This window comes from Dromiciops gliroides, chromosome 5 (assembly GCF_019393635.1).
Source record: "Dromiciops gliroides isolate mDroGli1 chromosome 5, mDroGli1.pri, whole genome shotgun sequence".
Classification (NCBI taxonomy): domain Eukaryota; kingdom Metazoa; phylum Chordata; class Mammalia; order Microbiotheria; family Microbiotheriidae; genus Dromiciops; species Dromiciops gliroides.
In genome coordinates, this window is record NC_057865.1 from 114,346,577 (window position 1) to 114,371,111 (window position 24,535).

Genomic DNA, 24,535 nt, shown 5'->3' on the forward strand with positions numbered 1-24,535 from the left:
CTGGAGGTGGATGGCATTTTTTACCCCGTGTCCTTTGGAATTGTCTTGGATCATTGTCTTAATCAGAGTAGCTATTTCTTTCACAGCTGGTCAAACTTGTAGTATTGTTGATACTATGTACAATGTGTTCCTGGTTCTGTTCACCTCACATGAGTTCATATAAGTCTTCCCATGTTTTCCTGAACCATTCCCCTATCATTTCTTACAGCACAAGAGTATTCCATCATAATCATATACTACAGCTTGTCCAGCCATTGCCCATTTGATGGGAATCCCCTCAATTTCCACTTCTTTACTGCCACAAAAGAGCCACTATAAATATTTTTGTATATATAGATCCTTTTCCCTTTTCTTTGATCTCCTTGGGAAATAGACCTAGTAGTGGTATCGCTGGATCAAAGGATATGTACAGTTTTATAGCTTTTTGGGCATAGTACCAAATTGTTCTCCAGAATGGTCAGGTCAATTCACCTTTCTACCAACAGCAAAAATGCACTAAGTTTCTTGGGACATCTTGCATAAATGTGAGTTGCTATTACTATTTTTTGTTGTTCTTAGTAGCAAGACACAATGCCTTTGTAATATGACAGGATGATTGCTATATTTTTGGAACAGACCAGTCTGTACTTGGGAGTGAGACAAATGTGATGAGTAAGTAAGTACAGAGAAGGGACCACTTAGTCTGCGGGACACTGAAGCCATGTCCCTCAGCATGGTGGTGGATAAAAGTGTTGGATTTGGAGTAAAAAAAAAAAACAGAATTTGAATCCTGGAACTGTCAATACCCTTGTGACCTTGAACAAGTCACTTTATATTTCTAGGCCTCAGTTTCCTTATCTTTCAAATAAGGAGATTATCATTTCTTCCAGTGCTGACTTTATGATCTTTTGATCTCTTATGTCATCAATGGGTGTCTTCAAGTGTACCCATGACAATGGGCCTCCCAAAAAGGTGAAGTAAATAATGCTGAAGCCATTAGCCCATAGCTACCCATCTGAATTATTCTGGCTGATCTTACTTCACAGATTTCCTATGCCAGGGGAGGGTGTTCTCTGGGCATGATGCATACATAAGACCCTGGGCAGAGTTCAGACCCACCCTCTTAGCTATCAGAGGAAGCTCGTGGCTCAGCTGTTTCATGGATGATCCATGGGTTTTAATTTCCTTCTAATTCCAAGGTGAGGGGATCCAGACAGGAGCCTTTTGTTAGCCACAAATGTTGCTGCCAGGTGCCCTTTCATTTGGCCTGCGCCATCTTGCATCTCCTGCAAGGTTTTCATCTCTGTGTCTTCCACTTTCAACACTGGTTTTGTTGACAGCCACAAGGGACGTTAAATCACCTCTTTTTTCCCCTTGAACAAAGGACTCATTCAGGTGGAGTTATTGGTCCAGAACAGAGGACTGCTTGATCATTGTTGTTACTATATTAATGATAATTATCCTGGGATAATTATGCTTATTATAAATAGAAAGCCCAATAACACATGCCAGTTATAGTAACTATATTCCACATTACAATGAGTGATTTTATTATGACTGATGATGAAATTGTAGTAAGAAGTAATTTGACTTCAGCGCCAAAAGCTCTGAGGCAGAGGACAGTGAATAAAGTCAGACAAGATCCCTTATAGGGACAGGGGGATCCCAATCTAGATTGACCAGATAGACAGAAAGGTCACACACTTGTGGGAAAAAAATGGGGAACAGAAGAAGAGTAGAGAGATCATGACCCAGTGTTGACAAGCCAGGGTCAAGACGTCTTTCTCCCAATTTTATCAGTAAGGGAAACCCAGACCCAGGATAAAAGGCAGAAATAAGAAAAACCTTCCTTTTTTGAAAAGAAGCATGGTTATCCGGGGAAACATGCTAAATTCAGAACCCTCATTCTGACACTGACTAGCTGTGGGATCATGGGTAAGTCACTGAATCCCTCTGACTTTTCATTTTCTTCATCTATAAAATGAGCATGATAGTTACACTAACTACCTCACACTTCATAGATAAAGGATGTTTTTGTAAACCTTCATGAATTATAGAAATGCGGGTGGATTCTGTTTATTGCTACTACCACCACCACCACCAATACCACTACTACTACCACCACTACTAATATTACTATTATTACTACTGATACTACTACTACTCTCAATTGACTTCTCTTTTTGTACCAGCTGGGGTTCCCCTCCATTGATCCATGGCATGTACTTCCCCCACAACAAGTCTTAGGGGCAAAGCCTAGGTCTCAAAGAGCTTTGCTCTTTTGACCCAGATTTCTCTCCCATGTTATCCTGAAGCATATAGCGAGTCCATGGCTCTAGACCTTCTGTGGAACTCAAAGTAAATAGTGCTGGAATTCTCAAAGGAGCTGTCGTTGATTCAATCATCATAGGGAAGGCCTGGTATGTAAACCTCCTCTGCCTTTGGAGATCTAGCCTATCCATGACTTGAGTAGCAAAGTCCTGGGAACTTTTAGAGGCACATAGGGGTTAAGGGACTTGCCCAGGGTAATATAAATACTATCGCATGATTTGAATTTAATTTGGGTGTTTTTTTTTGGTTTGTTTGTTTACCGCAAGTCTATAAATATCGTTTATGGGTTTGGAATAGTCATAGAATCATAGATCTGGAGATCTGGAGCCAGAGGAGACCTGGCTGTGTGGTACACCCCCTCCCTCCATTTTGTGGATGAGGAAACTGAGGCACAGGAAGGTTAATTGATTGATCCAGAATCAAAGAGGTAGTATCAACGACAAAATTTGAACTTAGCTCTTTTTTCTGTCTTTAGCCTCTTTCCACCATGGAACAGTGCCTCACCTCAGACAGTTGTTAGCTATATGACCCCAAACACATCACTTAACAGCTGATGTGCCTTGATCGACTCCCTAAGGCTTCTTTACTAAATCATAGATAAATTTTGCTCTTCCCTGTTGGAGGAAGTTCCTACACTAGAGCTTGTTGCTGTTCGGTTATTTTAGATGTGTCTGACTCTTTGTGACCCTACCTGGGGTTTTCTTGGCAAAGAGACTGCAGTGGTTTGCCATTTCCTGTTCATTTTATACATGAAGAAACTGGGGCAAACACGGTTAAGTTAAGTTGCCCAGTTTTTCACAGTGAGTAAGTATCTAAGGCTAGGTCTTCCAGATTCCAGGTCTATCCACTAAACTATCTAGTTTCAATTTCCTGTAAGACAAATAGCATAAGATTATTATCAGGGGGCAGTTAGGTGGTGCAGTGGATAAAGCACCAGTCCTGGATTCAGGAGGACCTGAGTTCAAATCCAGCCCCAGACACTTTACATTTACTACCTATGTGACCGTGGGCAAGTCACTTAACCCTGATTACCTGGAAAAAAGAATAATTATTCCTCTTTTAGCAAACCAATCCAATCCAACCCAATAAGCATTTATTAAGCACCCACTATGGAACAGATGCTGATAGACATTAGATATACAAAAGAGTGTCTTCCCTCATCAAGCTTCCATTCTTCTGTTTGACTATAACATACAAATGGATAAGTATAGACATGATGCTTTGAGGAAAAGAAAATCAGGAAAGAGAAGACAAAACATCCCATATGTAAAACTCTGAGGAAAGTTAGGATTTCTTAAGAGGCAGAGGTGAGGAGGGAGTGCATCCGAGGCATGGGGGTACACCTTGTGGTCAGGCATGAAGGAAAGTGGAGATGGAGCACTGAGTTTAGGCAGTAAGCCAATTTGACTGGATTTTCTAGATATTGCCGATGAGGAAACTAAACAAGAGTGCTTTGCACACAGTTCCATAGTTAGTAAGGCTTCAACACTTACTAGCTACAGAACTGTGTGCAAATCACTCCTGTTCAGTCTCCTCATCTGACACTACATTTGGAGGGACTTCCCTGGAGAAAGAATAGGCAGGAGTTGGATATTCCCTGGAGGGAGAAGGGGCATTTTACTGGCCCTTTAAAAATAGCAGAGATGGATGTTTTTCATAAACATCTCCAGCAAAGAGGATTCTACAAGTGACCTCTTTAACCCATTCTAATGTGTAACAAATATCCTTGTCAGGAAGTCCATCCTTTTATCTAACTAGAAGCCCATGCATTTCACCTTAAACCTATTTTGTCCTGTTTTCTCCTGAGTAGAGATGAAGAATGGCTCTATGATAATCATTTTTACACTGGTAGATTATTTTCAAGCCCTCCTCCAGTTTTCCCTTCTCCGCACTAAATATAGCATATTTCTTTGTCTTTTTCTACAAAGTGTGGACTTTTTTAGACATGTTCATATTCATTTTCATAACACCCCTAAGAACAAGAGAAGGAGAAAGATTGTCCTGGCCATTTATCAGGGAAAACAAGTTAGAGACTTGATCAGGGCTGCATTGCCAGTGACAGGACCAGGAATGAAAGTCAGATATTCTTGTTCCCAGGAATTGGGGGCAAGCCATGCCTTGTGCCCTTTTTCTTCAGGTTGCATTGTGCATTTAGAAACTGGGCTAGAGGGCTGGGGGCTTCAAGGAGTCCTAATTCAAGTCAAACCAATACCCCAAATCCTTCAAATTACTGCTTGGGCAAGCTCCCTCTCCTGCTTCCTTCTCAGGCCCCCAAGCTTCCTTGTTCTTTATAGATCCCCTTCCTTTTTCCCTTCCCTGGGAGCCTGGCTAATTCTGTGGGGTTTATTTTGGCTCCAGTGTTATCTCTAGTACAAGGGAAGTGACCTGGTACTAAACCATTGAGATTTGTGGTTGCTTTGCTTTATCAAGAGAGAGAAAAGTACAATTAGCTTGAGTCCACGCTGGCTTGGCTGGGAGTCTGCCAGCCAGTGACCCCCTCTTACCCTAGTTCAAGTGAATCACATGCCCTGGACCAGGGTCCTTGTGTTAATCTTGAAGATCAGAGAAAGGAGAAAATGAAGTCCTGATTTAATCACATCAAACTCGAAAAGCTCCCCTCACTGCAACCTGGACAAATTCCACAAACTCTACTGTGCTTCGGGAGATATGAAAATGGGTCGGATACAGCTCCTGTCCTAGGGGAGCTTAAAATCTACTACGGGGAGATAAGATAGGCACACAAGCAAATGGAAGTTATAACATCATAAATGCACAAGACCGGATCTGAGGGCAAAGCTGAAAGGAACTTCAGAAGTCATAAAGGCAAACTCCCTCATTTGATCAATGAGGACATGGGGCCTGAGGAGGTAACTCCCCAAAGGTCACACCAATCAGAAGCTTCAGAGATGGTAGCATTATATGAGGCAAAGCTGGGTAAGTAGGTTTGAGCCAGATTGTGGAAGGCGTAAAATGACAATTTAAAGAGGTGAAGCTTTATCTGGAGAGCAGTAGGGAGCCACTGAAAGCTTGTGAGCTATGCATTATGAACATTAATCTGATAGTAATTTGTAGGAGAATCAGAGACTGGTGGCTGATGACATAATCCAAACAAGAGTTGAGGCGGGACAGAAGGAGGTTAGTGGCAATATAACAAGAAGAAAAAGATGGATACAAGAGAAAAGTGTAATAATACCAAAGAGTCAATACAGCCCCTCTGAGCTTTTTGCGGGGAACTCTAGAAATCTAGCACATGGCTTCCCCAGAAGTGCTCTCACTAACCTAGGACTGTTACCATGTTGCCCTTCTGAAGGGGTGAAAGTCTTCCATTATTCTCTTCCAGTATCCCATTTTTCTCTTGGGTCTCTCAGAGCCTCCTCTCTTCCCATCAATCTCTAGCCTTCTTTATATCACACACCTATAGAGTTATGGGCATTTCTTCTCTATATTATTACTTGTGCTATCTCTATAAACAGGCAGATCATAGATCATACTAATGGCATTATAAACTTGGGGAACGTGGAGGAAATATATAGGGTATTAAATTTTTTTGTCTCAGGGCATGATGGGACTGGGGAGGCAGGCGTAAATTTGGGAGGAGTGGTCTTCCAGAGAACCCACACATCTTGGGAGATTGATGGGGCCCAAGATGTCTTTTGGGAGGAGCACAGGCCCTCACTTATCTCCTCAGTCATTGCCTAGAGCAACATGCCTCTTCTTCCTTCCTTACCATAGATCCCTCCAAGGCTTGTGCATTTGAAGTTAACTTTGATGTTACAAGGAGGAGAATTAGAGCAGTCATAAGGTAAACATGTCAAAGGCTGTAAATCAGAGGCCTCAGGAGCTCTACACACCGGATTGCTCCCCATTCACCATCCCCAGCCATTGGCAGCTCTGGATGCTGCCTTGTTCTCATGCTAGTACAGAAGGGGCCATGTTCATGTAGTCATGGCTTATCACAATCCTCTCATCTTTTCATCTTTCTTATTTAAATAAATTAAATATACAGTGGCATCCTTTTCTTCAACACCATGCTGAATAGCTCATTTATCTTATGCTATGCTTATGCAGGCATGCACACACACACACACACACACACACACTCTCCAAAGATGTGAAAGTCCCCTCTTCCTGTGACAGAGAAAACCTGTGGCTTCGTTCATCAGCCATCTCACCCTCCCCAAACAGCAGCATGGTAACGGGGATTCAGATGTATTTAATGGAAAGAAGAGGAATCACTGGATCTGGATTTGAATCCTTGTTCTACTTCTCATTACCTGTGTGACCCTGAGAAAATCAGTCCTTGGGTAGCTAGGTGGAACAGTGCAGAAAGCACTGGTCTGGGAATGGAAAGACTCATCTTCCTGAGTTCAAATCTGGCCTCAGACACTTCTAGCTGGGTTGACCCTGGGCAAGTCGCTCAACCCTATTTCCCTCAGTTCCTCAACACAAAGAGTAGGAAATGACTGAAATGACTTAACAAACCCTTATCTCATCTACAAAGTGAGGAAGTTGGACTAATATGATAATGTAGTAGCAATAACTAGCACTTACATAGTCCTTTAATGTTTACAAAGCAATTTACATATATTTATCTTATTCGAGCCTTTCAACAACCCTGAGAAGTAGGTGGTATAATTATCCATATTTTAGAGATGAAGAAACTGAGGCTTACAGAGTTTAAATGACTTGCCTGGATTCACATAGCTAGGAAGTATATGGGGAAGAATTTTAATTCAGGTCTTTTGACCCCAAATCCAACATTCTAGCCATGTAGCAGCCTAGACTGCAGTTCGATGGGACAGTGATAGATAGAGAGCAGGACCTGGAATCAGGAAAAACTGAGTTCTAATCCAGTCTCACTTCACTTTTGTTTGCCTCAGTTTCCTCAACTGTAAAATGGGGGTAGTAATAGCATCTGCATTCCAGGGTTGTTGTGAGGATAAAATAAGGTAACGTTTGTCAAGCACTTAGCACAGTGTTACCCTGAAATCTATCCACAGATCCCAGGGATCACTGGTGAGGAAATCCCTGTCCTGAATGATTCCCCAAATCCTTTTCAGTTCTAAACCTTATTCTGGAAGGATGATCTCTCTGAAGCTTCTATTCAGGTGATCCTTTGTGGGTTTAAATCAATTCTAAAATATGTGTGGGCTTAGGCAACCTACTTCCAGCACAAGGCTCATTCCTACGCTGCCCTGTTCTTGCCAAAGCCACCTTTGAGATTTCTGTGTTCTCCCCTCTGTGGGAACCAGTATTCTAAAAGAATAGTTTGGACAGGGGTGGGAGGACCAAACCTGCCAGATGACGTCTGCTTGGAGAGAGCATCTTAGGGGACAATTCAGAGAGATGCATTCTGATGACAATGAAGTATTATTAGTGTGGTCATCATCATCAGTCCATAGGCCAAGTCCCAGTGTTCTCATATTAAAATAATAAGAATCTCTTGGATTTCCAAAGCACTTTCTACTTGTCCAAGCCCTTTTCACCCATGTTACCTGATCACTGCAGTAACCCATAAAGTGAGCAGGGTAGGCATTGTCCTCCAAATTTTACAAGTGAGGAAACCGAGGCAAGAGAGATTGAGTGATTTGCTCAAAGTCACAGAGCAACAGAGTTGGCACTAGAACCCCGGTGTCTTAGCTCCTGGTTCAACATTCCATCATTATATTATGTTGCCTTTTTATAAAAGTATAGTAAAATATGGTGATATTTCCTTGGGATGGCCCCAAACCACCCAGGCTGGGTGAAATTCTTGATCCAAGCAGTAACACATTTACCAATATGTTTAAAGAAGCCAGAAAATGGGAAGGAAGCTGGTGTTTACCTAGATCTAACCAGTCTATACTTGCTGGGGAGAGGGTGGATGTAGTGAAAATCAATTGAGTGAATGGATAGACTAATAAATGCCATTATTATTACAATCATCTCTGATATGATAAATCCTTCATAACTGGAAGCCAGAAAATAGGGCAAAAGCTTGAGGACAAAATGGGAGCCTTTTTAGGGGGAGAGGGACAGAATGGGGCTATGAGTTTAATGACCCAGTTCCATTTGACTTTGGAAGGCTCAGGGTAGACCAAGGGAGACATTAGGATCTCAGATTTAGAGCTGGATGGCACCTCAGAGGTCAACTAATCCAACTCCTTCATTTTACATAGAGAAAAACTGGGACTTGGAAGAGGTCACAGAGAAAGGAAATGTGAGAGGTGGGATTCAAACCCAGGTCTTTTTTATTCTAAATCCAAACTGAACCTCAACAGGAGGTGCATAAGAAGTGACAGGGCAGACTATACAGAGGCAGGATTGGGGGTGGAGTGAGGCACCAGGACAGAATGTCAAGGCTAAGAAGCAGTGTTTGGTGAAAGAAAGGCAGGTGAGGAAAATGTTCTGAAAGGAGATGGAACAGGAGAGAACCTGAAAAGTTAGGAGAATGGAAAGGTGGTAAGCTGAGGGGAAGGTATCCAGTCAAGACAAAGAGAAGATGATTGCTTTTCAATCATCTCAGCCGTGTCCAACCCTTTGTGAGCCCATTTGGGGTTTTCTTGGCAAAGGTACTGGAGTGGTTTTACATTTCCATATCTAGATCATTTTACAGATGAGGAAACTGAGGCAAACAGGGATAAGTGACTTGCCCAGGGTCAAACAGTTAGGAAGTGGCTGAGGCCAGATTTGAACTCAGGTCTTCCTGATTCCAGGCCCAGCATTCTGTCCACTGAACCATCTAGCTTCCCTGAAGAAGGCGATGATAAAAAAAAATCAATTCCTTTGGAATTGCCTAAGTACATAAGGCCTTTACATGGCTTTGATCCTGAAGATTCAATATGGCGCAGGGTCAGAATCTGGAAACATGAGGTGGCTGGGTGATGGAAATGGAAATGGCCCCTTCATGCCTTATTGCCTTGGAAGAGGTTGCCATTTTACATTTCAATTAAGAGGTGCACAAGGGTCAATCCATAACACCAGCAGAAAGGAATCTACCCAGCCCAGCCTCTACCACATCAATTATTATTAATGAACTTCCTCTCAGAGCAGCCAGCCTTTTTATATGCAAACTAGGTCTTTATGGGGCCACTGGCAATCAGGGCTCATTAATGGACTCATCGTAAGCCATGGAAGGATATAATGGAAGGTGAGAGGAGAGATGGAGGCTTAAGCATCTCTCCTGAGGGTTTGCCTCTCCACCTCTCCTGGACTGTATCCAGCCAAGCCCCTGGGCCCAGGTGCCAGCCAACCACAAGCTTAAGAGCTTCCCGGACTCAGCAGGTTCTTTGATAGGTGATGAGAGGTCCACCCTTGCCTCACTCTGTTGGAGTTTTGCCACCCCCTAGAAATGTGCTTCCCAGATTAAAGGGCATTATAGATTGGTGGTGTTTCCTAATTCCCCAAACTGAGGATCAGAATTCCTGATGACCTTGAAATATACCCCTCAGTTTCTCTTCTGCAAAACATGGTGGGAACCAGGTGGCCAGCCAGAAGACTCTTAGAAGTCAGCTCCACATATTTGATGCTTTTATGACAAAAAGATCCAGATAAATGCCAATAAGCTAACTGCCCAAAGGACATCTCCATTTGGATGTCTCCCTGGCCCTTCAAACTCTATGTGTTCTAAAATGAGTTTATTATCTTTTCCCATTGATCTGTTCCTCCTCCTGTTTTCACCAGTGCCCTATCATTCACTCCTTCTCCTATATTCAGAAGTTTAGTATCTTCCTGACTTATCTCTCACTTTTCATATTCAATTTTCTACCATGTCTTCTTGTTTCTATCTCCACAAAAGTCTCAATACCTTCTCTCTACAACCTTCTCCTTCCCAGAACCAGCTCCCCCTGCCACTTTACTCCTATAAATCCTCATTAATTTCATCACCTTTTAAACTTCTCTTGTTAGAAAATCATAGATTTGGGGTTGGGAAGGGGCCTTTGAAGTCATAGATGAGGAAACTGAGACCCAGTGAGATTAAGTGATATGGATAGTAAGTGGCAGAGTGAGGTGAATCTGGCTCCTCTGACCCCCAATCCAGTGGTCTATTGACCACTGCCTCCCAAAGGTAGTGTTTCTTTCCCTTCCAAATATCTTTGCTCCTAGATAAAACCCCACATCCATGATGTCATGTGGAAGAGACCAGACTTGTTCCATTTGCCCTCAGGAGCTGAATAAAGACCAGTGCATAGAAGACAGGGAGAGGCAAATTGAGATGTGATGCAAGGAGAGGCTTCCTAATCATTGGAGTTATCCAATAGGGAATGGACTGCCTTGGAAGAGCTTGGGGTCTGTTTCACTTGAGATCTTTGTGCAGGGGCCGGGCTCAACTTAATGCATATATTGTAGAGTATCCTTGCTCAGGTATGAATTGGACTAAATGACCTTTAAGCTTCCTTACATTCTGAAATTCTGTGATTTTGATTTCAACCTGTCTTCTTTCCCTTTTCTCTCATAAAGTTCCTTCCTTTTTATTTCCTTCCTCCCTCCCTCCCTCCTTTCTTTCTTTCTTTCCTCCATCTCTGTCTGTCTGTCTGTCTGTCTCTCTCTCTCATACACACACACACACACACACACACACACACACACAATCTCAAATTCAATATGTCTAATTTGCATAATCTTTCCTAAAGAAAATTTGCTCTATGACTTGATTCCTCCATTTCTGTTAGGGTTCCCATCATTTTCTCAGTCAACCATGCTCAAAAGTCCTTGCTTATTCCACCCTCCCACCCCCTGCACACAGCAATCAGATGCCAAATCCTTTTAGTTCTTTCCATTTTCATTTTCATTGCCCTTTCTCGAGTTCAGGCCCTCATTAGCTTTTCCTGGACCACTGAAACAGCCTCCTCCCTGTCTTTGCCACTTTCAGGCTTCCCCTGCACCTCCAATCCATTCTCCACACTGCTGACAGATTAACCTTCTTCTTAATACCCAGCTATGATCATCATACTCCATGGCTCAGAACCCTTCAATGGCTCTCCATTGCCCACTAAAGTCAGTGAAAGATAGACTGACATCTAAAGCATCCTACAAAGTGGCCCCGATCTACTATTCAAGTCCTCTTTCTCCTTCAGGTACTTTATTCGGAAACAAAATTGGAATTCTCTCCTTTCTATCTTTATCCCAGCTGTCCCCTATGCCCTCTCTTCACATTATCTCCCATCTATTGAAATCCTACCTGTCCTTCAAGTCCCAGCTCCAATGTTACCTCTTCTAAGAAGCTGTCCCTCGTCCTTTGCACATGCCTCAAGCAAAGTAATCCCCCATTCCTATGAGCCATTATAGAAAACATGTTGACTAGTGATGGAGTGGGAATGAGGGAGGAGAGGGCCATGGACAATGGGGAAGATCTCCATTACACAGAGGCTAAAGTACTTCAGAGAAAGTATTGGCCAGTTCAGTAACTCAGGTGCTATAAAGGGAGAGAGAGAGGGGGAGAGAGAGAGAGAGAGAAAGAGAGGGAGGGAGGGAGGGAGGGAGGGAGAGAGAGAGAGAGAGAGAGAGAGAGAGAGAGAGAGAGAGAGAGAGAGAGAGAGAGAGAGAGAGAGAGAAGCACATCAGCCACTTGCAGCCGGCATGTTGGGGCTGAGGCCTTGTACATAATCAACCCCCCCTTCTCTTTTCCTGCTGGCCTTTCCAGCTCCTGCGGCTCCTCTTTATCTCATCCTCGGATAATGGCATGTGCAGCCTGGAGGGATCAGACGTCTCGGAGGGGAGATTAGTTTAATGGAACTGTGGATCTCCCCCTTCAGCAAGCCTGCTCTGCTTGTCGGCTTGCAGATAGATCTCTCAGTTGGTGTACTTGTTCCTATGTATGTTCATGTTCTTTCTGACTCCCCCTCCTCCCCTCCTTTTCCTCTCTTCTCCTCCCCCTTCCTCCCCTTTCCCTTGTCTTCCCCTCCCTTCTCCTCCCTCCCTTTTTCTATCTCCTCCTTTTCGCTGTATCTCCTTTTCTCCTTCCCCCCTTAATCCGTAACTTCTCCTACACCTGGAAAAACCAGGGAGGAATGAGAGCCAAAGGATAATGAAGCCAGCCATAGACCTTGTTCTTGGGGAGTATTCTGTTCTGAGATGAGTTGATTGATTTAGGGAAGGGGATCTTAACCTGAGGTCTGTACATTTTTTGTTTATTTTTATATTTTGATTTTGTCAGTCAATCAATAAATATACTTTAAGTATCTGCTATGTGCCGGGCACTGTGCTAAGTACTGGGGATCCAAGGAAAGGTTAAAGAGAGCCTCTCTTCTGGAGGAGCTCACAATCTAATGGGGAAGACAACATGCAAATGATGATGCACAAACAAGCCTAATGCAGGACAGATTGGCAATAATCCAAAGAGGGGGGGCACTGGAATTAAGAGGGATTGGGAAAGATTTCCTGTGGAAGGGTGAAAGTGTTGCTGAGACTTGGAGAAATCCTTTGAGTTCTATTTCATCAAAAACCTGATTCTGAGGAGGGGTCTCTAGGTTTTGCCAGGCTGCCAAAGGGACCCAAGCCACAAAAAGATGAAGAACTCCTGGTTTAGGGTCACTTTATAAAGAAGGAATCTTAAGAGAGGGATAGTCACCAGGAATAGAACATCCTGGGACTATTCCAGCTACCACTGCTATCTATCCTCCCACATTTGACTTTCTCCCTGACCTACCCTTTGGAGGAGAAGTAGAGAACAGCCGGGAGCTAGTGGTGGGTCTGTGGGGAAATGGCAGTTCTTCCCCCTGGTCTGCATACCTGTCGAGCATCTGAGCATCCTTAGGGATAAAGACCCTATGTAAATAATTCTAGCTCTCTTCTAAATTTGATAGCTAATCTGCCCAGGAGTCATCATGCTTGGTGCGCCTACAGAGCCCTGGAGGGTGGTCGTCTAGGGGACAGGACAAAATGGCACGGCATGATTTATGCCCCTCAGATGTTATTCCAGCAAAGTTATTAAAATTCTCTCTCCTTCCAAAGCACCTTTTCCTCCCCTGAGAAAAGAGTATTAGACTCATACGCATGCTCAGTATAGCCCCAAGAATACCAATCCATTTTTCCAACAAGGACTCAAACAGAGATGTTTTGGTCCCCCAAACCAGACAGGGAACCCTAAAGTCCTCATACTGTTCATCCTTTGTGCTCTTGGCAGGACTCCACAAAGCACTGACCACCACACATGCTCTTATCCTATCTATCCAGACAAAGACATCTTGTCCTCATCAAGTATAGAGGACGTGTGTGTGTGTGTGTGTGTGTGTGTGTGTGTGTGTGTGTGTGTGTGTGTGTGTGTGTGTGTGTACACACACAAGGGCAAAAAATAGTGGAATGAGTACTTTCTCTGAAATCAGAGAACCTTGGTTCAAATCCTGACTCTACTACTTACTATCTGGGTGATCTGGGCCAAGTCAGTTAATAAATTCTTTGGGTTTCAGTTCCTCATCTGAAATGAGGAGGTTGAACCAAATGGCCTCTTTGAAGTCTAAAGCTATGATCCTCTGATGCTGATATATGCATTACGTTCTCTGTGTCTCTGTCTCTGTGTCTCTCTGTGTCTCTCTGTCTCTCTGACTGTGTCTCTGTCTCTGTGTCTCTGTGTCTCTCTCACTGTGTCTCTGTCTCTGTCTCTCTCTGAATAGATTAATGATAAGATGGGTGGATGGATAGAAATTTACCTGGACCCCAGTTCTTCATATGTTAAAGAAGGGGGATAAGATAATGTTGTCTCTTGATGTCAGGTTGATAGGGGACCCTCAGCAGGGACAGGAGCGGTGGGGACAGGGAAGGAAGGGGCTACATCTGGGGATATTCCCTCATGTTTAACTTTACTTCCCCGCCTGACCTCAGTCCTCTCTGCTCTCAGGATTGCCCTCAGCTGCTGCAAGTGGACAAGATCCTGGTGCCAGTGGAGGTGATCAAGCCCATTACCCTGAAGGCCAAGAACCTGCCCCAGCCACAGTCAGGTCAACGAGGCTACGAGTGCATCCTCAACATCCAGGGTACCGAGCAGAGGGTCCCTGCCCTGCGCTTCAACAGCTCCAGCGTGCAGTGCCAAAACACCTCTGTGAGTGCCACACCATGCCCCCCATCCCTCCCTAAACTTGGACCCAGATTCACCTGTCCATTGTCCCCCTTCTCTGGAGTCAAGCCGGATCCTCCCTGCAGGTGTCCTCCCAAACACCTAGAATGTTGGTGCCTCCTCCTCCTGGAAGGATTTGAAACTAGGCTCCCCTTTCTTTGTGGCCCCCTTCATACACACACGCACACACATACGCACAGAGTAACATGGCTCTGTTCAAAACAACGATTGCTGTTAATGACAAGGATAGGTTAAATAAGGCAGAAAGTATGGTCACAAGGCAGAAGGATGGAGGAAGCTAGCCCTGGGATTGATCACCAGGACCACAGAGCCCTATAAACGTACAAATGACTTTACTGTAACCGTGGCTGAACTCCCAAAAGACCCATTGCCTTCCTCCTCACTGTACAGAGAATATGGAGGCCATAGCTTGCACCTTCCTGAATTCAGCTCATGATTTCTCTTACCCAATTGCCCAGACGGGTTAGAAGATGCTTTCAAAAAGGCCAGGGTGGAAAGTGGGAACACTATGAAGGATATCTTATTAGTGATCCATACAGATCAAAAAGAACATTTTCCCAACGCCATGGATTGCACGCCTGAGTTGGGTCAGCCCTCTCCCTCCCTTCATCACAAGAAGCACCAGGTAGAAGACTGTCATTGGATGACCCTTCTGAGAAGTAAAGTGAGCCATGGGACCACAGGCAGGGAGGCGGTTAGGTGGTTAAGTGGATAGAGTGCTAGTGTGGTTGAGCCATTGTTCAGTCATGTCCAGCTCTTTGTGACCCCACTTGGGGTTTTCTTGGCAAAGATACTGGAACAGTTTGCCATTTCCCTCTCCAACTCATTTTCACAGATGAGGAAACAGAGGCAAGCAGGGTTAAACGACTTGCTCAGAATCACACAGCTAGTAAATGCCTGAGGCGAGATTTGAACTCAGGAAGATGAATTTCCTTAATTCCAAGCCTACTACTGTGCCACCTAGCTGCCCAGAGTCAGAATAATCTGAGTTCAAATTGAACCTCAGAAACTTCCTAGCTGTCACCCAGAGCAAGTCACTTAATTGCTGTCTACCATTTTTTTCCCTTTTTTATCTATAAAATGAAGTAATATTAACACCTACCTCCCGGGGTTCTGGTGAGGATAAAAATGAGAGAATATCTGTAAAATTCTTTGCAATCCTCAAAGCACTATGTAAATGCTAGCTCTTATTATTTAGAATTATAGGAGTCTTTTTAGATCATCTAATCCCATCCCCTCATTTGACATATAAAGAAAATAGGACCCAATAAGGTGGACATCTAGTCCTACCCCCTCATTTTGCAGACGAGGAAACTGAGACACAAGGAGGTGACTTACCCAAGGTCACATGCACCATAAGTTACAGAGGTAGGGACAATCATACTGGAGCACTTCATTTGGGTTCAGAGGATCTAGATTTATGTCTTTGTGACTATCTTTGTAAACATGGAGAAGGCCCCAGTTCCCTCCTGTGTAAAATGAAGAGGTTTAGAGGGCCAATTATGAAGTCTTGACAAAAAGGTGATGGACTTCAAGATTCATAATGAAACCTAGAGTTTTTGGACTTGACGAGGGCAAAAATGGCTTCTTCTTGACTGTGCATATTTGTTACAAAGTCTTTTTTTACCCAATTTGGGGGAGAGAAAATAAATGCTTATTAATCAGAAAAATAATATTAAATTAAAATGAAGATGTTGGACTACATGGCCTTGAAAGTCCCTTCGAGCTTGAGATTGAAGCCCCTAATGACCTGTCCTAGACTCAGATCCCTTATTTGTGAAATGAGGGGGATGAACAAAATGCCCTCACCATTCATTTAAGCTCCAAATCTGATGACTTATCTGACCTACTCAGTCTACTTGCATCAGAGGATTCTTGCTAGGAAAGCACTTTATAAACCTTCACAAGTTATATAAATGAGCGTGATTACTGTTAGTATTATTGTTATTATCATGGTGGAATACAGAAGGGGTCGGCACATTTATCCACCTGCCTTTCTATATGCTTATCTCCTAGTCTTCTGTCTACCCACTGCACTGGGCACCCCTTACTTAGCTATTTATGTATCCACTCCCCTATCTATCTTCTTTCCTTTGTGCCTAGCTTTTGACCTTTTTATCTGCCAACAAACCTCACTATCTCTCCATTTCTCCTCATGTGTTTGCTTCCATCAAGTAACCCTGAGTGCTCAAGGATAGAAAGATATTAGACACATATCCATTCCCCCATCTGTCACTAGCTATCTGATTGGTACGATCACAGTGACTAGGTTTGGTGGTGTTAAGAATGACTTGGGATTTGTTAGATGATAGAGATAATAGAAACATCACATAACTATTGATGGAAAGCAGTCAAAGGAAGAAACTGAGGCACAGCTAGGAAAACTGACACAGGATTGTGTGGCATTCTAGGGTTCTGAGCCAAGAATGATCTCACAAACATTGAACATTTTACACAAACCAGTGAACAAATTTCCATGGCTCTCTGTCTACTCATTGCCTCCTCCCCTAGCTACCAGGGTGCTTGCTAACTAAATCTATCATCCTGCAGAAACTTTGGAAACAAAGAGGATATTAAACATTCCATGGTTCCTCTTAAAACCTGAAGTGGAAGAGGTTTGGCTAAGAAACATCTTGCCAGCCACAAAATCACATGTGGAGAGAGAGAAGCCTACAGCTTTCAAGACTGCTGAGCATGGGTCCTTATTCTCTTAGGAGACTAAGCCCCTTAAGGTTAATCTCTCTAAATACTATCAAAGGTTCAAGGCTAAAGTCCTGGCCATAGTAGAAGGATGAGCTCTGATGTCAGCTCCTATATGAAGCGTCCTTCAGATACAAACAGATTTTTCCTGGATCATTGTTAAAAATAACAATAATGGGGGGCAGCTAGGTGGTGCAGTGGATAAAACAAAGGCCCTGGATTCAGGAGGACCTGAGTTCAAATCCAGCCTCAGACACTTGACACTTACTAGCTGTATGACCCTGGGCAAGTCACTTAACCCTGATTGCCCCTCAAAAAAATAAAAAAGAAAGAAAGAAAAAGAAAAAAGAAAAAAAGAAGAAAAAGAAATAACAATAATGACTAAGACTTTTAGAACATTTATAGATCACATAGATGATTTCATTTGATCATTGTACCAGCCCTTTGAGGTATGATTGTGCCCATTTTGCAGATGAAGAAACTAAGAGATAAAGTGTGACATACTCAGGGTCCCATGGCTCATAAGTGACCAAGGCAGGATTCGACCCCATGTTTTACTGATTCTCAAGTCCATCACACTCGCTAATATGCTACTTGTCATCCCGTTTACTTGCCCTAATGCTAGTGAGGATGAGGCCTTTGTAAGTGCCATGTTCTACATACTACATTAACCATCCCCCATGCTAATAGTATAACAATAGTGTGATTCCTATTAAGTGACTTAGGCCCAAAGGCTTGGATTATTTGCATCTTCTAAGAAGATGCTGGCAACAGTGTTGTGAGAGTAAATGCTTAACAATCAGCTCTCCAGGGGAAAAAATTACATAGGGTACACTTTTAAATTTAATCTGCATTATTAACATTTTACCCATCATTTTCTTATGTCTAGATAATTAAGAAAACAATAAATCAAGCCCCGATGTGCAGCATTTGCTCATTTCCAAGGTGTAAATGCTCACACTTAAAATTTAACAATCAGCAAGAGCCTGGTATAAGCCGAGTACAGCATAACCCTGCAATAGATCATGTTGAACCTGCTATTGTTCTGGGGACCCTGGACTCATTTGCTTGCAACTTCCCTATGTTTCCCAAATGTCCCTGGTATTTAAAACCCTGCAGACTAGTGGAATAGTGGAAAGAATACTGGTCAAGAGTGCTGGCTTCTAGCTCCAGCCCAGCCCTGAGTTAGCTGTGTGATCTTAGACAAATCACTTCATTTCTCTGGACTTCTGCTTATTCACCTGTAAGATGAGGGTATTTGCTGAGGTGACTGCCAAGGTTTCTTCTACCTCAAAATTCATTGAATGAACCCTCTGGTGTCATAATATGATAAGAAGTGACTGTAATAACAACAGCAGTAAGAATGAGTCACGCAAGCGTTAAGGCTTGTCATTTGCTATGATTTCCTCTGAAGGCCTGGGTTCGTCCGGGTGCGCACAGGTGCTGCAGGCCTGTTATCCACAGGCTGAGAAAGGACACAGCTGTGGCTCACACGGGCACATCTGTGTGTCCATTTTTCGTTAACAGGGATCCAAGAGCTGTGTGTGATGAACAATCCCACGTGGAGGAACTTTGCATCTGGAGGGTGGATGCTATGACATAATGCAAAATCCTTCTCCTGCTCATAGATGGAGAATTAGTCAAGAAGTATATGTTACCCAGGAGGCTTAGGGGTTTGGGGTGGGGAGGCTGGAAGATGGAGAAGTGAAGGGGCTGAGGGGAGAAGTCAGAGGGAAAGACAGGAGATTCAAGGAGCACAGGTGCTCCTGTCTCAAAAAAGTGCAAAATTCAGGTCTAGGCTTTCCCACCCAAGGTCAAACATAGATTAAGCCATCCAAGGGCCCAATCCTGGAGCACCTGACCTTGATTGAGATGCTTAACCTCCTTGGTCCTGAGGTCTCAAGGGAGCTGTAACAGTCTCCTTGGCCTTGGGGGGGTTGTTCAATTAACTGTCCTATGATTGCAAAGAGCTATATAAATGCTAAGTGCTCTATAAAGGATGAGGGGAGGGGAGGGGAGAGGAGATTGGAGGCAGGGTGAGAAGGTGGGGGGCTTCCCAGCTCCCAGGCTGTGCTGTCAGACAGATCCTGAACCCTGAGTGGGGGAGGTAACAATGGGGCTGGGACATCCACACAAGAAAGAAAATGTTCCAGAGGAAAATAACTTCTCTGGAGATGGAGCTGCAGCACTTGGTGTTAATGTGCTTATCTGAGTGTACTTTTACAGCCCCTGCCTCCTTAATGAGGGGAGGAGTGTATGTGTATGTATATGTATATGTGTGTATGTATATGTACACATATACATATATGTATGTGTATATGCGTCTCTGTGTCCATATGTGTGGGTTTATAGACATACACACACACACACACACACACACACATATATATATATATATATGATTATATATTATATATTTACATATTACACACACACACATTTTTGTTGTTCAATCATTTTTTCAGTCATGCCCAGCTCTTTGTGACCCCATTTGGGGTTTTCTTTGCAGAGATGCTGGAGTGGTTTGCCTTTTCCTTATCCAGCTCATTTTACAGATGAGTAAACTGAATAAACAGGGTCAAGTGACTTGCCCAGGGTCACACAGCTACTAAGTGTCTGAGGCCAGAGTTGAACTCAGGAAGAGGAGTCTTCCTGACTTCAGGCCTGGAATTATATCCACTATACCACCTAGCTGCCCTTAGATACATATATGCATACAGGATGTATAAGTACATATATAATGAGAGGTATAGACATAAATGTATCGCTATGTATACATGTGTATGCACATATGTGTGTGTGTGTGTATGACCATACAATAGTAATTTATATTTATGGAAAATTTATATGCTCTTTAATGTTTCCAAAGTACTTTCCTCACAACAACTCTCTGAAGTAGAAAGTAATGATATTCTCACTTTACAGAAGAGAAAGCTAAGTCTCAGGAAATTGAATTACTTCTCCAAGGTCACACAGCAGTAAATGTTAGAGCTAGGAATGAAACTCATGTGTCTTGGCTCAAAGTCCTGCATTCCCTAACTCCTTCCCCATACCATGCTGTTTTGCTAGTATATTATGTCTCTGAACTTGCCTACAAATGAACACAGACATACATTCCCTTCTGCCCCTCTCTTATGTGTACCAACTGATGAAGAATCTCTGTTCCTGACCATTCTGCCCCTGGCCATGGCCATGACTCCACTTTGTCAGGTTCATGCAATGGGTCTCTAAGCCTGACTTTGTCATCAATACAGTTAGTGCCCTAGACAAGTGGCATAAAAGTCAATAGAAATTGGGACCACTAAATGCTACATAAATATCCCTGTGGTACATGAAAGAATTTAGAAAACTTCTCATTAACATCTATGTTCTGTTGTATTTTTACTTATTTTGTTAAATATTTTCCATTGACATTTTAATCTGGTTCAGGTGCACTTGGGAGTGGACTAACTCTGTCCTAGACACTTCCCATATTCAGAACATCCTCTCAAGCCATGGCCAAGCAGATTCAGCTTAAAGCAAAGCCAAGACAACACCTCCCAGCTAACCACTAATCTGGGACAAGAGGAATAAGTAAACTATCTATAGAGCCAGAGCTTGAGATGGGAGAAAATAACCACCACACACACACCTCCCTCTTACAATCTTAAGAGAAGGATGAGAGGGAGAACTTAATAACTATTTTTTGATCTCTGGTATTCTGTTATATGGAGATTATTGCTAATTGGTGCTGAAACAAGTCTAGCAAAGGTAGGTGCTAGATCGATGTTTTCTGAATGAAATTGACTTAACAAATGAAACTGGTACAATGGAGTCCCTTTTAACCCATCAATCAATGAACAAACCTTTATTAATTACCTACTGTGTGTCAACTGCTATGCTAGGTGCTGATAATATAAATATAAAGAAGGAAATAATCCCTATTTTATAGGTAGCTTGCATTCTATTAAGGAAATCAATAAGTACATATATAAGTATACACAAAAGTAAGATAAGGAAGATAAATTCCATTAAATTAAATGTAGTTAAATACAAAGTAGCTAGGGAGGTAGGGCACTAGCATTTCAGGTGGTAGTGTGTGAATAAGGAAAGTCTTTATGTAGAAAGTAATGCACGAGCTGATTCTTGAAGGAAGAAGAGGGCTCTTTGAGGTAGGGGTGAGGAGGGAATGAGTTCCAAGCATAAGACATGGTCAATGCAAAGACAGTGGGGCCAGGAGATGGGTGAGGAACAGAGAGGAGGATAACTGGGCTTGTGGGTCAACTGATTTTTCTCTGTCCCTTAATCAGAGAACCACATCCTGGCCAACCATCTCCAAAATGAGCACCATCCCTCATGAGGGAGCCTATGAACAAACATGTGGGATGGCTTAACAGAAACTCCCCCGTTCCTGACAAGACAGCCCAATGTACGGGTTCTCTTGGCTGCCGATAGGGCAGCATCATTCTCATCTACAAAGTGGAGTTATATCATCATGGAAATTAGGGAAGGATGACCAGCAGGGAAAAAATTTCCTGGATCTGAGGGCTATAAGAAAATAGAAAAGGTCTCTAAAGATAATTACAGAACCTCCTTCCCTAGAGATATCTAAGAATAGGATATGCATCTGTCTGGGATGATTCGGGCCTATCCTTGCTCAGAGGAAGGGCAGGGGACAGATTTGTTCTCCACTCTGAGGATGGTGCTGTGCTAGGTAGCTGCCGATTCTTCTTCTCTCCCTGTGTCTCAGTCTAGCCACCTATGGTGAGGACTGTCTGGTTGAATAATGAGAAAATCACCAGGTAGGCATTGGAGATGCTTCCTGGGGCAGACTCCTGTATTCCTTCCTTCCCTTCCTTGTTCTCCAGGGCACTGAGAAGGGTCCTCAGAATTCTAATCACAGGCTGATAGACCCAGTGATGGTCCCTAATACCCAGTGGAAAAATTCTCTCCCCTCTCTTTTTACTTTGCAGCCTCCCCTAGGAAGCAACCCTCTCTCCTCAGGATCACAAGCCCAGGTCCTAGACTCAGCTGGGGTGAGGGGGAACAGATACAGGAGAGGAGAGTGAGTCAGAACCCACAGGAAAGACCATCTATTCTGTGCAGAGCAGAAGAGAGGCAAGTGAGCTCATGAAATGTCAGCTTAGACCAGAAAAATACAACATCTCCCACAAACACCTTTGGTATCTTGTGGTTCACTTTCCTTTTTATTCTTCATATCCCCCTCCTAAGTGTCTTAACGCTCCATCAGAGGATCAATTTTTTAAAATTTCCTTCCCTATTTTCCATCTTCCCAACTACTTCTTCCTTACCAGATAATTCCTCCATTCCCAAGTCTTTGCTATGCCCTTCTCTACCTTGAGTTCATGATCTCCTACCTGGGGTGTGCAGGGTAGAAAGACTTGAGAACAAAGAGAACAAAGCTGGCTTTGGCCCCACCCAATGACTTGGGATTTATAATTCAAGTGGGTAACTCTTCCATCCAGGTGATTCAGGAGGACTTCAGCAATTGTGGTCCCATGGCATCAGCCAGTCAACCAGTTAATATGCATTTATTAAGACCTAGTATATGCCCAGCACTGTGCTAAGCTCTGGGGGATACAAAAAAAGACAAAAAACAGTCCCTTCTCTCAATGACCCCCATGATCTAATGAGGGAAACAAAATGAAAACAACTACATACAAACAAGATACAGGCAGGATCAATTGGAGATTGTCCATAGAGGGAAGACACTCGCATTAAAGGGAGTCAGGAAAACCTCGTAGATGATAAGATTTTAGGTAAGACTTGAAGGGGTGGGGGCTGGATCCAGAGAAGAGGAGAGAGAGTATTTAGGGCAATAGGAACAGACCTTCAGATGGGAAGCTCATGGGGAGGGTACTGAACTCTGTCACATAACAGGAAATAAAAGATCGGCTACACAAATATGTATTCATGGAGCACAGATGGAACATCTTCCTCTTCTGAGCCCTGGATTCTCTCAGCCTAGTTCAGGGGAGTGTTATTTAAAGGCATGAGGACCTATGCCAGTGATAAGGAATGGCCTAAATCACTGTGGGAAATTCTGCTGTGTGTCTTTAACATTCCAGGAGAAGCATAAGGATATGACTCTCCTCACTTCAAAGTGGGGGGAAAAACTGAAACCCAGAGAAGGCAAATAATTTGTTCTCTTCCACCCCTTAAATCAACTGTAGGGCGTAGGGAAGTGCTGTGTCCTCACTGGTGTTCCCATTGCTTTATCTTTCCCTCCCCAATTAATCAACAACTATTTACTCTGCGGTGGACACTACTCGAATGCGAGTACAAAGAATGAAACACCTTAGGTCCTAAGCTTAGGTTCCAATGAGGGAAAACAACAAAAACAGATAGAAAAATATGCTGCATAAACACAAAGGGAGTAAATGCAAATATCTGCAAAGTAGTTAAATATGAGGGAGTTCAGGGGAAAGGACACCAGCAGTCTGGAGTGGGAAGCAGGAGGTGGGAAGGGGGGCTTCTCACAGAAGATGGTGCTTGAGCTGAATCTTAAAAAAGAGGGACTTTGTAAGGTAGAGGTGAGGAGGGAGTAGATTCCAGACATGAGGTATGGTCAATGAAAAGGCAAAGAGATGGGAGATAGAGTAGTATGTGTGAGGAACAAAGAGAAGGCAAGTTCAGCTGGAGCAGGAGGGACCTTATACCCATCAGAAAAGGAGAAAGAGTAATGTCTAATGAGGCTAAAATAGGTTGGTGCTAAGTTGTGTGGAACTTTAAAAGCTAAACAGATTTGTTTTATTCTGGGGACAATAGAGAGCCATAGGCATTCACCGAGTAGAGGAATGGTGAGTTCTAGACCTAGAGAAAGAGCAGTTAGGTGGCACAGAGGATAGACTGCTGGGTCTGGAGCCAGGAAGACTCATCCTCCTAAACTGAAATCTAGCCTCAGACACTTATTAGCTGTGTGACCCTGGGCAAGTCACTTAACCCTGTTTGCCTCAGTTTCCTCATCTGTAAAATAAACTGGAGAAGGAAATGGCAAACCACTCTAGGATCTCTGCCAAGAAAACCCTAAATGGGGTCATGAAGAGTCAGACATGACTGAAAATGGCTAAACACACACCTAAGAAAAACACTTTTGGCAGCAGCATGTAAGAAGGAAAGATGTCTATTACTCTCTTGCTCTTCCTTATACTGAATAAGAGATCTTGTGAGCCCGGGACTTCACATGGTCCAAAACCATTCCTGTCCTCATCCTAATCTCTGTCCTACCAGGGGCTCCAAGTGGAGCACCCTGATCTTCCCTGGGATTCCCAGATGAAATCTTTTCTTTCCTTTCCCCTTTTGGCTGCAGTATTCCTATGAGGGAATGGAGATCAACAGCCTACCTGTGGAGCTGACCGTTGTGTGGAATGGGGACTTCAACATTGACAACCCAGCCCAGAACAAAGGTATGGATTCCTGTCCCAGCCATAGTCCTTGGGGGCAGACTTGGGAGGGGAAGGACAGAGTGGAAAC

At 43.4% G+C, this 24,535-nt stretch overlaps 1 protein-coding gene across 2 annotated transcripts in view; it reads left to right on the top strand.

Annotated features, from left to right (window-relative positions):
- PLXNA4 (plexin A4) overlaps positions 1-24,535 on the top strand; it is a 699,236-nt gene that overhangs the window by 568,120 nt on the left and 106,581 nt on the right. For both annotated transcript variants that reach the window (XM_043965884.1, XM_043965883.1), the window contains exons 10-11: positions 14,126-14,326; positions 24,372-24,468. In XM_043965884.1, the coding sequence (XP_043821819.1) occupies positions 14,126-14,326; positions 24,372-24,468 (298 nt within the window). The remainder of the gene's footprint in view (positions 1-14,125; positions 14,327-24,371; positions 24,469-24,535) is intronic.